The 15307-nt window shown below is 36.1% G+C and overlaps 2 protein-coding genes across 4 annotated transcripts in view; one reads left to right on the forward strand and one right to left on the reverse strand.

Annotated features, from left to right (window-relative positions):
• Positions 1-3528, forward strand: part of map7d3 (MAP7 domain containing 3) — a 30323-nt gene extending 26795 nt beyond the window's left edge. For both annotated transcript variants that reach the window (XM_046849053.1, XM_046849065.1), the window contains one exon: positions 485-3528. In XM_046849053.1, coding sequence (XP_046705009.1) covers positions 485-492 — 8 coding nt within the window. In that variant the 3' untranslated portion in view covers positions 493-3528. The remainder of the gene's footprint in view (positions 1-484) is intronic.
• On the reverse strand, positions 3450-12710 carry fhl1a (four and a half LIM domains 1a). 2 transcript variants are annotated; one of them, XM_046849077.1, is made up of 6 exons: positions 12562-12710; positions 5320-5501; positions 4940-5117; positions 4695-4864; positions 4336-4522; positions 3450-4175 (listed from the first exon to the last, which is right to left on the reverse strand). In XM_046849077.1, exons 2-6 carry the CDS (start codon positions 5473-5475, stop codon positions 4021-4023), a joined length of 846 nt encoding a protein of 281 aa, XP_046705033.1. In that variant the 5' UTR covers positions 5476-5501; positions 12562-12710; the 3' UTR covers positions 3450-4020. The 2 variants fall into 2 exon arrangements, with proteins under 2 accessions (XP_046705033.1, XP_046705032.1); XM_046849076.1 differs by lacking the exon at positions 12562-12710 and adding an exon at positions 7149-7288.
• Positions 12711-15307: the final 2597 nt, after the last annotated feature.

Raw genomic sequence — 15307 nt, forward strand, 5'->3', positions numbered from 1 at the left:
AATATAGATTTTTTTTTTTTTTTTTTGTCATGTGATCTACCGGTAGATCGCGATCGACGTATTGGACACTTCTGGTTTAGAATTTTTATAATAGATTTATTTTAACAGAATACAGAGACAAAATATTTAAAAAATAATTAAATAAAGGTTATACATTTATTTGTATTTGGTCAAATGAAATGAGTATTCGATCCCGTACCAAATTAGCAAGAATTCTGACTCCCACAAACCCAATTTATTCATTTCTTTGTAAGTGGGTAAATGTACAAATTCAGCAGGGGGTTAAATAATTATTTCTCCCACTGTATAACTTTGAGGATATTTCCAATAAGTTATTTCTTACCTTCCAGTTAAAGATATTTACATTAAACTGAATTGCTCTTTCTTTTCCTCCTGGTCCTGTTTCTCCCTTTTCTCTGTTTTTTTTTTTTTGTTTGTTTGTTTCTTTTTTTTTTTTTTTGTATTTTTACACATCTTTCCTCAGAGATTTGATTTGACATCTTCACCCATGGATGGTTGCTAATTGCACTGCATGATGTTTGCCTCGTCGAGTTTCACCTGAACAGCCAGAGAAAGTGAATCACACAGGACCTCGACGTCTGCACCTCCATCAAGAAAAGTTGAATATACTTTTTTTGTTTTGTTTTGTTTTGTTTTGTTTTCTTCAAAAGAAAAATGCTTCAGGGAAACATAATCTTCCATTATGCTTTATTTTCTGTTTTCCTGTCTTTCTTTTTCATTGATGGCATCTAGTCAGTTATCTTTGTTTTGTTTTTTCCTCTCACCAATATTTATGTATTGATCTTTTTTTTTATGTTAAATCTTGAGTAATTTATTCTTCTGACTTCTTTTATGACTTGTTGCTTTCTGTATTATCTTTCTTTTTTTCACATTTGTATTCCATTTTATTTTGATTAGGTGTTACATGTGATCCCAGTTAGTCAGTGGATTGAAGCAGAAAAGAGCAATTAATGTGAATTAACGCTGTTGAGGTCGGAGGAGGAAAAACCTCCAGCGGTCTCACACTGGTTTAAAATGTTCGTGAACTGAGTAGTGCTCAACTATTTGAAAGCTTTTCAAGATCCTCATGAATCCGAAATACCAAGATACTCCTCTCTCTCTCTTTCTCTCTCTCTCTCTCTCTCTCTCTCTCTCACTCTCTCTTTATATATATATGTATATATGAGTGATAGAGAGGGAGCACGAGCCTTAGCACGGATTCTTTAAAGTTACACTGATGCATGGGGCGCCTTACCTGCATTTTCTGCTTCTTCCCAAACTAATGTGATCTCTCTGGCCATTAAGCTGCTTATTGTCCTCTAGCAAATCTTGGTCAAGATATTTCATACATTAAGTTGACGAAAATAGGAACTGGTAAAAGTGCTAAATGTCAGACAGCTGAAATCTTTTCAAATTGCTTTAGTCTTTAAAAGATGAAGGTTCTTAAGCAAAAAGAAAAAAAAAACATATGTAACTTGAATGAAGTTTTAACCTTGTAAATTTCAGGTTTGTGGCTGTGGCTATTGCCTTAAGCTTACATTTTCTTCTACATATTACGTAAATGTAAACACAGTTAGGCATTCACATAGAGTCTAATTTAAGAGTATACTAAAACGATGGAACGTTAGCGTGAATTTCTACATTACATGCGAACATGCCGTTGCAGCACATACGAATATTACTGTAAACTCTGTTTAGGTGCATGTTGTTCCCTGTAGGATGTTAGACAGAGGGGATTCTCTGTTCTGTTTTCAACGCTTGAATAATTGCTAGTGTTCTGTTAAACCCCACGTTCCCTCAGGGTCGGAGCTCTGTCAGGTTTTGGAGACCACCATTTTTATTTCTCTTGCTCTCACTCTTTTTAAATCATTAATCCAGTGGCTCAGCCAGTTTTATGTTTTGTAAAATCGATCTCACATATTAAGATAATATTTAAAACGATATTCGTACTTGTGTAAGTATTATGAACATGGATCAGTATTCGACTGTTATTCTATGACTTGGGGGATGTAGGATGTGGAAGGGAAGTGTAATTTGGTTGGTTTCTCTCTGGCGCACATCTGTACTGCTGCTACATAACAGCATCTGATCTGGAACATCAAAAAGCCTGGTTTTGTTCGTTGTTTTCTGGGGAATGAATGGAGGAGGAATTTTGAACGTTGCAGGAGGTTGTGTGCAAGTCATGTTGTAGAAAATAAAAACGATTGATCATTCCTCTACTCTTGATTTGATAATGATCGTCTTGATGTAAATGCATAGAAACGAAACACGTGGACTTTGTTTAGAAGTCAAAAATGCTGGAATCAGGGGTGGTGGATACAGAAGAAAGGTTCGGAGGACTGCTAGCTAAAAGAATTCATATCGTTTGAGTTTCTGTCTGTTTACTCGCACTGTTGTCAGTCGTTGCAAGCTTGAAGCTCAAGTGCTTTAAGTGTCGCGTTGATGGTTATGGGTTCATAGTCTATTTCAGGACTGCTTGGGCTTTTTTTAATACACTAGTTTACACCGCAGTAACTAAGGCCAATGAGCATTGGGCATTTGACTATTTAAAATCGTAGTCATTCACTAATAAACTAACTAGCATCATTCCTCTCATAACACTCTTTCCAATATAGACATGGATCACTTAAATGAAAGGTGTCGTTTTTTTTTTTGTTGTTGTTGTTGTTGCCACAGCTTGAAAATTCATTGGCATTTTTCTAAAAGACTCCATAGTTTACAACTTTAGATTGAGGACCCGAACACTGTCCGTAATTCCAGTGGTGACACTCGGCAAACACTCAGGCATGAAAACAAACCCATAAGCCTGTACCAATAAGGGAGAGATGTGCTGCAGAACACTTCTTTCATTTGAGCCTTTCAGCAGTCGCTCCCTACCACGTGGTGTACAAAAAAGATGCTAAACACCCAAAGCACTTGTAGTCTTGCGGTGGCTGTTTTCAAACGCATGCAGTCATTATGTGTATTTTTCACGTGTGCTGCTTTTGCAGGATGCTACCATGGTCACTTGGACAGGGTCACACCAGTACTGTTGCTGCTGCTTTTTTTTGTTGTTGTTTGTTTTTGTCCCAGGACCCTGTAAACCTTTTGAGTGTTTTGGAGCTGTTCTCTAGCTTGGAGTGCTCACCATGGCTGAAAGATAGAACGGTGCCTTAGGAATAGAGTGAGACATATTTATTTTCATATATTAATAACTCAATGTTTCATGATGTGCTTTCGCTGGCCATGACAATCATTTTACTTGACCAGTGCCCTAAATAGTATGCAATTTTCTGTATCTTGAAATAGAAAAGTTCTAATTCTACTTGTGAAATTTCCCAAACTGTACTGGAAAATATATCAAACTGTTTAAATAAAAGTTTTGTTAGATAAAAGAAGTCAGTTTTTGATGTAAAGTTGCCCATACCTACTGTAATATACTTGTGCTTTCATGATGCATAAATGAAGGCTTTAGACGAAGCTTGAAATTTATTGTTCAGATTCAATGTCACTTCACCCGAAATGCCATGAATAAAGTATATACTAACATTGTTGCATGCCAAAAGATTCATGTTAAATGTGTGTCACACACGTCATAAATCCAAAAAAACTCACAATACTCAGGTGTTGCGCTAAAACAGACAAAATACATTTTCCTTTAAAGTTCGATGACGAGAAATCTTCCAGTAAAGCCTGAATTAACATCGTGAAAATGAAATATTAACATGAAATAATTGCTTAGCATTAACGCTCACCAGAGACTCATGTTTAGCTGTGAAGTTATGATAACAATATAAACGTTTAAATGCGTATTTATTGTGACTATAAATGTGTCTGCAGTAATTACACACCACTCACTATTGCTACTTGTATCTCATCACTAAAACATTTGCAAGTCAGTACTTTTTCTTTGTTTGATTAGTTTGTTTGCTTATTGTTTCACCATTTAAAGAGCAAAAAAACACTGATAATGAATCGATTACCACCGGTATAATGTGTCAATCTTTCTTTAAATGTAATCTGAAAAGAGCAACTTCAGTCTCACAGCTTTTTGGCACAGTCGGGGCAGTAGATGTTCTCTTCCTGCATGACGAAGCGCTTGTGGGCCAGGGACAGAGAGCACTTCTTACAGTTAAAGCAGTACTCATGCCAAGTGTGGTTCTCGTAGTTCACCACATTAGTCCCTCTGCCAAATCCTGCGGGTGTCAAACAGGAGATGATCAATTTTTTCAACCTATTAGTCGTCAATGATTTATTAAATGATGTTGCTCTGTGAGTGTCCGCTGTGCACATCAACATGCGTGCTTTTTGAAAACTGACAATACATTTAATTATGTCACTACATGTCATATTTACCGGTGATAGGATTTTGGCATCCAGAGCACTTCTTGGCCACAGAGGTCTTGTAGCAGTCCACACAGTAGAAGTCATCCTCGTGAGCAGTGAAGCGAGCGCCACCCAGTGGCTTCTTGCAGGTGTGGCACACAAAGCATTCAGAGTGCCACGGTTTATCCTGATAATTGATTCCACCAGAGGTGATGGGCTGGAAAATATTTGACACAAAAGCATATTTTTAATACTGAAATCGGACATTAAAACAGAAATCTGACCTAGGATCATAAAATATAGCATAATGGCTATTTCGTCTCTTCGGTTCTACAGAATATTCTCTGCACTAGAGGGAATCTGTGTTAGACTGCACTCGCAGCAGTCACCTCCTTGCAGCGGGCACAGTTCTTGGCGAACTTCTTCTCGTGGCATGTGCCGCAGTAAAATTCGTCCCCCTTGGTCAGGAAACTCTGAGAACGGATCGGCTGCTTGCACTCGAAGCAGATGAAGCACTCCTCGTGCCACACTTTATGTTTGTACTCCACGTTTTGAGACCCTGAAGAGAAACAGTGGTGAAGTGCTGTATAATGTGTAATAACAGACACCGGTTTGAATGAGTGGAATCACACACCAGGCATGATGACTTTGAAGCAGCCCTGGCAACGGGGCGAGTCCTCGCGAGCGCCACACTTCCCGCACATGATCTTGCCATCATCTTTAGCTGCAAAAGGCTCGTTGGCCAGCGGCTTGTAGCACTTGGCACAACGGAAGCAGTCCTCATGCCAGTGGCGGTTCTTGTGGGTCAGCTCCTTAAAAAGGAAGGGATAAAAAGAATGAGAATGCCTCCTTATATAGACGTCGGCTCCTTACGCTAAACACGCTGTATAATATTTACACTTACAGCATACTTCATTATGTATTAAACTGTAGTATATTGTAATAAGGGAATTGGTGATGAACATGATATTTTCTCAGGGTATATCTCTCTCTGGTACAAAACAAGAAATCCACCTTAGAATCAGCTCCTATGGGTCGACGGCATTCTGCACAGGTGTTGGCGCACAGCTTGTCAAAGCAGCGCACGCACACGTGCTTCTCGTCCTTTTGGATGTACTTCTTGCCATGCAGGTCGTCTCTGCAGTAGAAGCAGTTGAAGCGCTCAGTCATGATGGAGCTGAGATAGCTTCTTGGGCCTGTAGTGACGGGAGAAAGTTACATTTTGATCAGACAGTATTCTGTCTTTATGAGCCTTGTGAATGTGAACACTTGGCAGTATAGTGCAGATAAAGAATATACACAAGCAGATCTAACCAGGGTTAGACGATATACAGTATTTATAGTATTTATAAAGTCTAACAATGCAGGAGTAGTTGTTTGTTGTTGTTTTTTTAAGATTGATTAGTTTAGTGGTGATAACAGCACCAAAGGTCAGAAGCTTTATTTTAACCTATGAAAGAAAATACAATGACATTGCAGCTGTATATCCGTGGTGGTGACTCAGATGTTCCATTAAAGCCATGTATGAAAGATGAGAATGGGATGATGAATGGTCTCAGGCTAATCCGTTCTCCCTCACTGTTGGCTGTGATCATGCACAGCCCAGCAACCACATACCAAACATCTGAGGGATATGTATGAAAGGACAGCTATCCAACTGGCCACAATTATAAGTTCCAACTAGCTTTTACACATTCACTTAATAGTGACGGAGCTAAATATCCTGGCTATTGACAAGGGAGTGCTTTTTAAAGGACAGATTACTTTGTCCCAGTAGAATGGTCCTGGCAGCAGTCTTAGTGTTTTCTTTCCTCCAGTTCAATGAGTTAACATAACTGATGGTGATATATATAATATACGTATTACAAGTACTGAAGAAATCAGTTCAACATAATCAGGGCTTTATCAACACAGGAAATACTTTATTTTCATTAACATTGATACTTGAAAAGGTTCATAATTATATTAAATCCAATAGTTAAACCTTCATATTTTTTACTGTAATATTTTCACGAGGGTTCAAAAACATTGGTGTCCATTCACAGAACAGATATGTGGCTATCTCTGCTTCTGTACATATAATGTATGGGTTTAGTTCCATCTTTGAGCTTGAATATTACTTGTAAATATGTTGTAACTAAACTTTAAAGCATTGTAGATTCCTTGGAATGGTTCTTCACTCGCCAGACATAACAAGAAATAATGTATTGTACTGTAGAGTTGGAATCTGATCCTCCTCCATGTGACCTGAGCACTATTGGTGTGTTCTGCCAAAGGGTTTAATAAAATACCAGTTTTGTCCCAGTGGGAAAAACATGGCTCATCTGTAAAGGTCTACATTTGATTCAACTGAGTCACTGAGGAATAGGCAGCAATGATAGACAAATTAAAAAAACCCTACTGTATCTAAAGCAGAGACTAGAAATCTCCTGCTGTAAAGTTTATGACAATAATCCATAGCACATAAGATTCAGTCATGAATGATTTTCTTAGTTTGCTTTCATAAAGAACAATTCAGTTATACAGTTGAAACCACAGTTGTGTAAATATTTATGACCTAACAATAAACCGAAGGTCACACAAAAGCCTTTGCCAAAATTATCCTCCACACCTGAATAAACATTAAATTAGTGTTACATGAGATTTGTATGTAAAGCATACGATTAAAAAAAAAAAAACTCATCAGTGGAACACATTTTCCAAATCCTACAGCACAACCATAATACTGATAAATTGATCATCCAGCAGGTTATAGCACACAGGGCGATTCATCCCAGAATTTAGGTGTGGAAAGAACAAGCACCAATCCAAAAAATCCATATCCCACTTTTTTTTTTTATTACCTGAGTGCCTGTAGAACGTCATGGTTGTTCTCTGGTGGAAGAAAGAAGATCTTGGAACAATGAAGTCAATGTAGAGAATAAATAAAAAGTACCCTCACCGTTATATATACCCTGTAAAAACCACACCCACACCCAGTTAGCACCAATACCACACTCTGTGTTTGCATAACCCCAACTTCAAACCACCCCCAAAACACACTCTGGCCAAAGCTGCCCCATGCTTTATCATATTTAAACCACTACATGTTCTAACCATGTTAGGGTATGCCAAAGGAGATAAGGCAGGTAGAGAATGAATTCCTTTCATTAATACAGAGAGAGATTTTAAGCAACAGGGATTTAGATACCAAGAAGCATCTCTTAACATTTGCATGCTTGGTATTTGTGTACTTAAATGGATTAGTGGATCATCTGTTTGCGAAAGGCTTAAGGTTCAGAAGGGAACTGTATATATACAGCTTTCTTACTGTGTTTACATAATGCATTTGTGTTTATAATTTATCAAACATCAGGTTTCACGTATTTGTGTCTGTGTTTGGATCAAGTGGATTTGTTGTACCTTACTGGCCATTAGCCTTTTATAATGTATGTATCAGATTGTTAGATCATGTCTCATCCTTTCATGATTAGTGATGTTACCTTTAGTTGCCTGTTTATTTATAGTATTGTGACTATAACGGCTTCCATCACTTAACTTAAACCTGAGCATAACTATTCGCATTTACTTTATATATATATATATATATATATATATATATATATATATATATATATATATATATATATATATATAAAATTTTTTTTTGCTGACTTTCAGTGCAACAATTTATAATGACAATGTATGTCAACATTGAATTTTAGTAGACATTCCTGCACTTTTTCTACAAAAATTGTTTTGGTATTAAAGAGAAGAAACATGAGTATGTTTCAGTGGGTTGAAGGTTCAGACATGTTGGAGTGTAACTAATTTGGTGCTCTTTCTTAAATGCTGTTTCTGTTGGAGACAAAAGATTTCTTCATTTCTTAACTATCCTTCATATGTATATTAAAACTCTTAATAGATTCAAATTAACATTAATAATAGTGCAACATGATTTTAAATGACTGAGTTTTGGATTAAACCTATTAAAGTGGCCTATTATATATATATATATATATATATATATATATATATATATATATATATATATATATATATATATATATATATATATAAATAACATTTACTTATTTATTTTTTATTTTTGTATGATGCGTTTGTGGATTTTCCACACGTGTAACACATTTTTTACATTTGTTTGTTAATTTGTTTCCATTTCAATAAGATGTCTTTACTTTTCAAACCAATAACTGCTCAGACATTTGATTATATGACATATAGTGACATGGTTAATGTATGTGTTTTTAAATAGTCGCCATAAATAACATTTCTGAAAAGTTGGAATGTTGACATTGGCCAGAATGAGTCATTTGTTGGAAATGCAGCTGTGATTATATTATACAATAGAGATGGAAAGCTTTCTCTGCCATCCCACCTGTCCTCTGCTGAGACCATCCCTTCTGAAGGCCTGAAATAGCTCTGCGTACTCCCACTGGCACAACCCATAAACAACGCCTCACTCATCTGTTATCTTACCCCCTCCACACAGAAACAGGCACTGCTCTTGATCCGGGTGGACCGTCTGCAGCCCGTTCATAAACGCCGATTATGAAGGTCAACATATGTGAGACAAGTATCAGATAGGATCATCGGGAGGGGGGTAATCTCACAGTTTAGGTGTGTGAGATCTTAAGGAACTGAGAAACATCCAGTGGAGCGGAGAGTACTGTTTCAGGAAGCTGTTCATATGCACAAAAATATACCTAGGATTTAAACAAGACCCAACACCACAAAGCTCCTTTCCAAAGGGAAGTTCTAACAAAAACTGCAAGATATTTTTCTTTACTATTAGGGGCAAGTTTTTATCTGAAAATCTAAAATGAACAGCGGAGCTCTCCAAGCTCACAAAGAGACAAAAAAGAGACATCATCTATATCTCTTTGCTTATGTAGAGTCATAAGGAATCTTAGGGGTCTATCCCAGAAAACTGTTGGGTTGTCATCCCATTACAGGCACAATTGTACACTTATTTACATATCATTTCTGGGGCATATGGAACTAAGGATTAAGGGTAAGTCTAACACTACATCCGCTATAGAGCCCCGGCCACAGTGTCACAACAGCACAGTCACCCAATACAGGAACTAAAGCAAATGTTACTTTTAAAAATGTGCACAAATGCGACACAGATCTGGTTTAGAAGTGATTTAAACAATTTATGAGACCAACTGTACAACATTCATGAGCTCAGTAATAGCAAATGCTTTTTACAAGCCCCTCCCCAGTCCCCAACTAGTTTAAACCATCTGATGACATGCTTGTTGACGTCTAGACACAGGTTGTTAGTACAACCAGACTCCAAATTGAGCTCAGGTTTGTCCTGTATGCCTAAATTATCCTGATCCATCTCTAAAAACAACGATTCTACTTGTGGCTAATGATGGCTCATATTTATATGTAGATTCATACTGTACACTTCTGTACTGTATACTGTAAGAATGTGAAGTGAGAGCACACAGAGAGACAGGAAACTTGGGCCAGTCTGGGTAAGCAGCATTTTAAACGTGCCTGCACTAAGCCTTAGCTCTCACTAGGGAGCTCTAGCTTTCCAGTTTACCATTCACATCTACTTCATGTTATGAACAAATAATCCCTATAAATTCCCACTACCAAGTACACACGCAACATGTATGCTTTCTTGGAATAGTCAGCTCTTAATTAGCAACATTACATACATTTTCTCAGGAATACATTTCTAAAAGATATTTCCAAGAAATCAACACACAGGTGAGCACAGCATTATTTTTTCAACTCAGTTCTGAGTCCAATTCTGTAATATCACCCATTTTCTGAGAAACAAATCCAAAACCAGTTGCAGGTCAACAAAGTGAATCCTGCTGGTGGTGTGATGGGCTTTTGATTTTCCTGAGAAAATGATTCATATGCATACTTTTTTTCTATTATTTTACTCTAACACATAATAAATACTTAATATTTTTACAAAATGTAAAAAGCCCTATCCAGATCACCTGCTTAAAAGTTTCACGTTTGTAAAATAGAAACCCATACAACACTTAGGTACGTTTTCCTCTCTATTTATTTGTGAGTATATTTAGTTTATATCTATGTATCTTTTTCAGCTTTGCTTAGGTCCTTAGAATTTGTTTCATCCTCCCTCATTCCTTTGTGGTGAGCTGAATGTACACAATGCAGTTCAAGTCAAGTCAAGTCAAGAAGCCTTTATTGTCATTTCAACCATATATAGCTGACGCAGTACACAGTAAAATAAAACAACGTTCCTCCAGAACCCTAATGCTACATAAAACAACATAAAGCTACATATAAGCTACATAAGCTAATAGTTATTTAATATTAAACAGAACTGTTTAGTATTATCGCTATTGGACATTCATATGGCTCACATCCAGACAGCTGGAGATAAAAATTAATAATGGATAAGAAATTCAGAGGTTAAGGGACACAAGTGTGCCCCCCAGTGGACAGAATGCTTCAGTACATGTCTCCGCGGCTCCACATTACCTAATTAGGACCTCCAGCGCTAAGGGAAGACGCTAACGTTATAGTCTCACAGGTTCCCCCTAGTGGAGGGCAGAGAAACAAGACTGGGGAATGAAGCATTCCAGCTGCTGGAAGCTGCTTTGGTGACTAATTGCACAAATTGTGTTCCAAAAAGTTTCTCGAATCCTTAAGCCAGGAGTACAAACAGTGCTCTCTGTACAAACCTTTTATGGATGAACCACTTAACCTCATACTATCTTTTGCCAGGATGATGTTGCTCTAATGTTATGTGCTCTGCAGGCACAAAGCAAAAAGATCAGAGATTCTGAGGAAGTATAAAATGACTAAAAAAGACTGACATGAAAAAAAAAAAGAATTCCCACTGGGAGGAAAAGAGTAGAAGGAGCTAATGGTTGCGCCAAGCGACATGATGTCACTTTATTGGCCCAACTTCCAGGTGTGTGAGATTGCTGGAGAGGAATAAGCTCATGGATTTTGCTGAGCTGAAGTACATTTGTATGAGTCTTAATGAGGTCTAAATACCTGGGGCAGGTCTTGCCCGTAAATCAGTGTGAGTCAGGTTTAATCTAAAAAAAACATGAATATTATGAAATGAATATGTAATATAAAATTACTGTATTCACTGATGCATTTGGGATTAAATTATAAACATAAATTATACATATCTTTCTACCTGGAAAAACAAAGACCTCACAATAAAAAAGTCATATCAAGTCCAAAATAACTCTTTTGTTACTTTACTTTTGTTTAATTTGATTTTATTTTATTTAGTAAAACATTTAATCATCAGGTTATTCTTGAACTGAGTGGAGACAATCCTCGTGCTATTAAAAACAGGTATTTATTTAAAGTAAACTTTTAAAATTGGGTTAGTAATGGTTCGGGTTTTTTTTATACCAAATTAGTTTATATCACTGTAAAAGGAAAAAAAGTATTTATGAATTTTTGAAATATGTGAGAAAAAACCTCAGTGTGAGACATTAGCATTGATAATATTACCGTCTCTGAGGGAATTTTATTGACAGTAGAGAGCGCTTTCTTACACACACACACACACACACACACACATATAGGGGTTTTTTTTGTTTTTTGTTTTTTTTTACCTCTCTGTTCTTATCTGCATTTCAATGAACTGTTGAAGTCTTAAACAATATTTTTGGGTTAGGGTACAGAACAAAATTTCCGGATTCATAGCTACATTCCTATTTGGTTTGTGGTGAATGAAGATTTCGGGTTAAGGCCTTAAACCACTATTACATGAAGATATAATAAGATATAATAAGATTACATGAAGATATAATATATAATAAGATAAGATAAGATAAGATATACCTTTATTCGTCCCACAGTGGGGAAATGTATCAGTTACAGCAGCCAAAGAAAAAGAAATGTGCAAATATATAAAGTAATAGAGACATAATACAGTATATAGTATATACACAACACAAAGTATAAATACAAAAGAAGAAAAAAGAGATCAGAGTAACTATTTAAGCTATCAGACCTATTGCACACAGGTAATATTGCACGGTTTGAAATGATTGTTATTGCACATGTGTTGCTTAAAAAACGTTGTTATTGTTATTATTGCAGTTAAACAGTAATAACTGTGTGTATTTTGGTGACTGGATCACTGGGAGCAGCTCTGAGTGTAAAGTATAATAGCAGCAGGGAGAAAAGACCTTCTGTATCGCTCCTTTAGACACTTAGGATGTAACAGTCGGTCACTGAATAAAAAAAAGAAATAATATAATTTTAATATTTAAAACTTACCCAAATGTAAGCCTGTATGTAAATGAGACAGCGGTTTTCTCTCAAGGTTGCTGCTGATGTTCAGCCTGCGCGCGCTCTAACGGTTTGGGTCTCGCGCAGCGCTTAAAAGGCTCGTGCGCGGTGAGGGAAAAAAAAAAACAAAATCCGGGATGAGATCCAAGCGCTATGTTCACACTAACACCGACTTCAACCAGGAATTTACAACCTCTACCTCAGCAGGGGAGAAAAGCCGCATAGCTCCGGTCATTTAAAGCAGAAATGCTTTAAGTAGTTTTTCAGCAAAGCGTTAACGGGAAAATGTGTTAGGAGACTGCAGCAATTAATTCAATTCTATTCTATTTTATTTGTAGAGAACCTTTAACAACCGACGTTTTCTCTCTCAAAGCAGCTTTGCATAGATAAAGAGGCTCTAACATTTACATTTATAAGTTTATCCCTAATGAGCAAGTCAGTGGCATCCATAATGTCCATTTATTAGATTGTATATTGTATTTCAATCACTGTTGAGGTGTGAAGTTCAGTAATGGATCCTCATAATGCAAAACTGTTCATGCAAACATCAGTCCTAAGCCATTGTAATAAACTGTTTATATTGCAGTCCAAATCCATCCTCATAGTTCTTCAGTTGCGAAATGAGATAATCTATTGACATTAGAGCAGTCTGTAACAAATGCCTCACTTTCAATGGGATTTTTCTACAAGGTTACACCCTTTATGCACCCTTCTGTCTCTTAAGATTAATAAACATATTCTAATTTAACAAACATTTACACAACTAAATACATTTTTAATATTAATTCAAATGCAGCCACATCACATTTGTTTGTAGAGATTCTTGCAATTCTGTTTTGAAATAGGAAACTACATAGATAACATGTCACAGGTGCTGAGGTTTAATGAAACACGCCAGACTCTTTGGAAAAAAGAAAAAACCTTTTCAAGAAGCAATGCAATGAATAGAAAAGAGAAGAAAAACATTTTTATTACATGTTTATTAGATATGTTCTTCCAAATATTTGGAAATGTAAAAATTGTATTTTAAATATTTTCAAACACCTTCCAAAAACATTGCAGTAGGTAGATGTAACTTGACCCTGTGATTGTGAAAATGTGTGTGTGTGTGTGTGTGTGTGTGTGTGTCTTATGATGTACTCCTACTTACAACCACAATTCCAAAAAGTTCCAAACAGAATGCTATGATTTGCAAATCTCAATGGCCCATATTTTATTCACAATAGAATATACAAAATATATAAAATGTTTAAACTGAAAAAATTTACATTTTTAAGGAAAAACTAAAAAGTTGGAACAGGGCCATGTTTACCACTGTATAGCATCCCATCTTCTTTTAACAACAGTCTGTATATATCTGGGAATTAAGGAGACCAGTTGCTGGAGTTTTGGGAAAGGAATGTTGATGTTGAGGAACATTATTCAGTAATTGTTTTACAATATGTATACACGGAATGGTGAGCCTCTGCCGCTCTCTTTTTTTACTGTTACTGACCTGTTACCAATTAACTTAATTATTTACAAAATGTTCCTCCAGCTGTTTCTTTTAGTAACACTTACTTTTCTAGCCTTCTGTTGCCTCTGTCCCAACTTGTTTGAGACGTTGCAGCCATCAAATTAGAAATTAATTGTTTTTTCTCAGAATAGTTCATTTTCTCAGTTTAAATTTTATGTTTTTATGTTCTATTGTTAATAGAATATGGGTTTAATAAGATTAGCAAATTATTGCATTTTGTATTTATTTAAATTTCTCCCAACTTTTTTGGAATATGGATTGTATTGTGCTTCAGAATCTGAGTCCATGTTGTCCTTAATGCCAGGTCCAGGATTACTGGGAGATGGAAAATAATCCAAATTGTGTTTTTCTAAGGACTGTTTTGTGAGAGTTTTACACATATCTGTACATGGTTTGACAAATTTAAATCCACATGCAAATACAGATGTCCAATGAATTCATAAAAGCAAGAATTTGTCTGATCTAGTTGTATTATGTTTGAATTAAATGAATTAAAGATTAGAGCTGTATATTTACTTTTTGTTTTGTTTTGGGTTTTTTTTTAAAAAGACTGTCAAATCAAGATACCATTGCCAAATTCCAATAGATATGTAGTGTGCTTGTGGACATTTGTGTTCATTAGCCACAAGGCAGTTAGAAAAGTCAGGTACTGATGTAGGATGAGGAGGCCTGGGGTGCAGTCAGCATTCCAGTTTATCCCAAATATCTTTAGTAGGGTTGAGATCAGAGCTCTATAGCAGGCCACACAAGATTTTCCTCTCCAAACCATATCTTCATGGAGACCCCTTCAAGTGAGCATAACATTTTATTATCCCACATCCAAAGACATCTTATACAAATGTGTGCCTCCAGCTTTGTGGTAACAATTTGGGGAAGAACCACATATGGCTTGAAAAAGCAGGTGTCCCGATACTTTTGTCATATAGTGTATGTTTGTGCACATTTATGCTACTAAATTATTGTACTTTTTTTTTATTTTTCCCATAAAAGGATTCAGATTGTTTCTCAATTTTTATACGCTGTCATTTCACATTGAGTATATAATGAATTCCAGCATGATTCATCTTTTTTGTTTTATTTACAAAGACCCGTCATTTTAACTAGAGAGTGTAGATTTTTTATATCTATTGTAGGGTAACTAAAAGTGTTTGTAGAAACTCTGACTCATTCAAGTACTTTGCAAACATGTGGACTGATATAAACATTACTGGATTTGAC

Source organism: Silurus meridionalis, chromosome 5 (assembly GCF_014805685.1).
Source record: "Silurus meridionalis isolate SWU-2019-XX chromosome 5, ASM1480568v1, whole genome shotgun sequence".
In the NCBI taxonomy this organism is placed as follows: Eukaryota; Metazoa; Chordata; class Actinopteri; order Siluriformes; family Siluridae; genus Silurus; species Silurus meridionalis.

What these genes read in the sequence shown, in the direction of transcription:
- fhl1a (XM_046849076.1), bottom strand. Translation starts at nt 7,170, where the DNA reads ATGACGTTCTACAGGCACTCAG. An exon ending in CCATAGGAGCTGATTCTAAG is followed by an intron (nt 5,118 to 5,319) that starts GTGGATTTCTTG and finishes TTCCTTTTTAAG; the next exon opens with GAGCTGACCCACAAGAACCG. An exon ending in ATGCCAAAATCCTATCACCG is followed by an intron (nt 4,176 to 4,335) that starts GTAAATATGACA and finishes TGACACCCGCAG; the next exon opens with GATTTGGCAGAGGGACTAAT.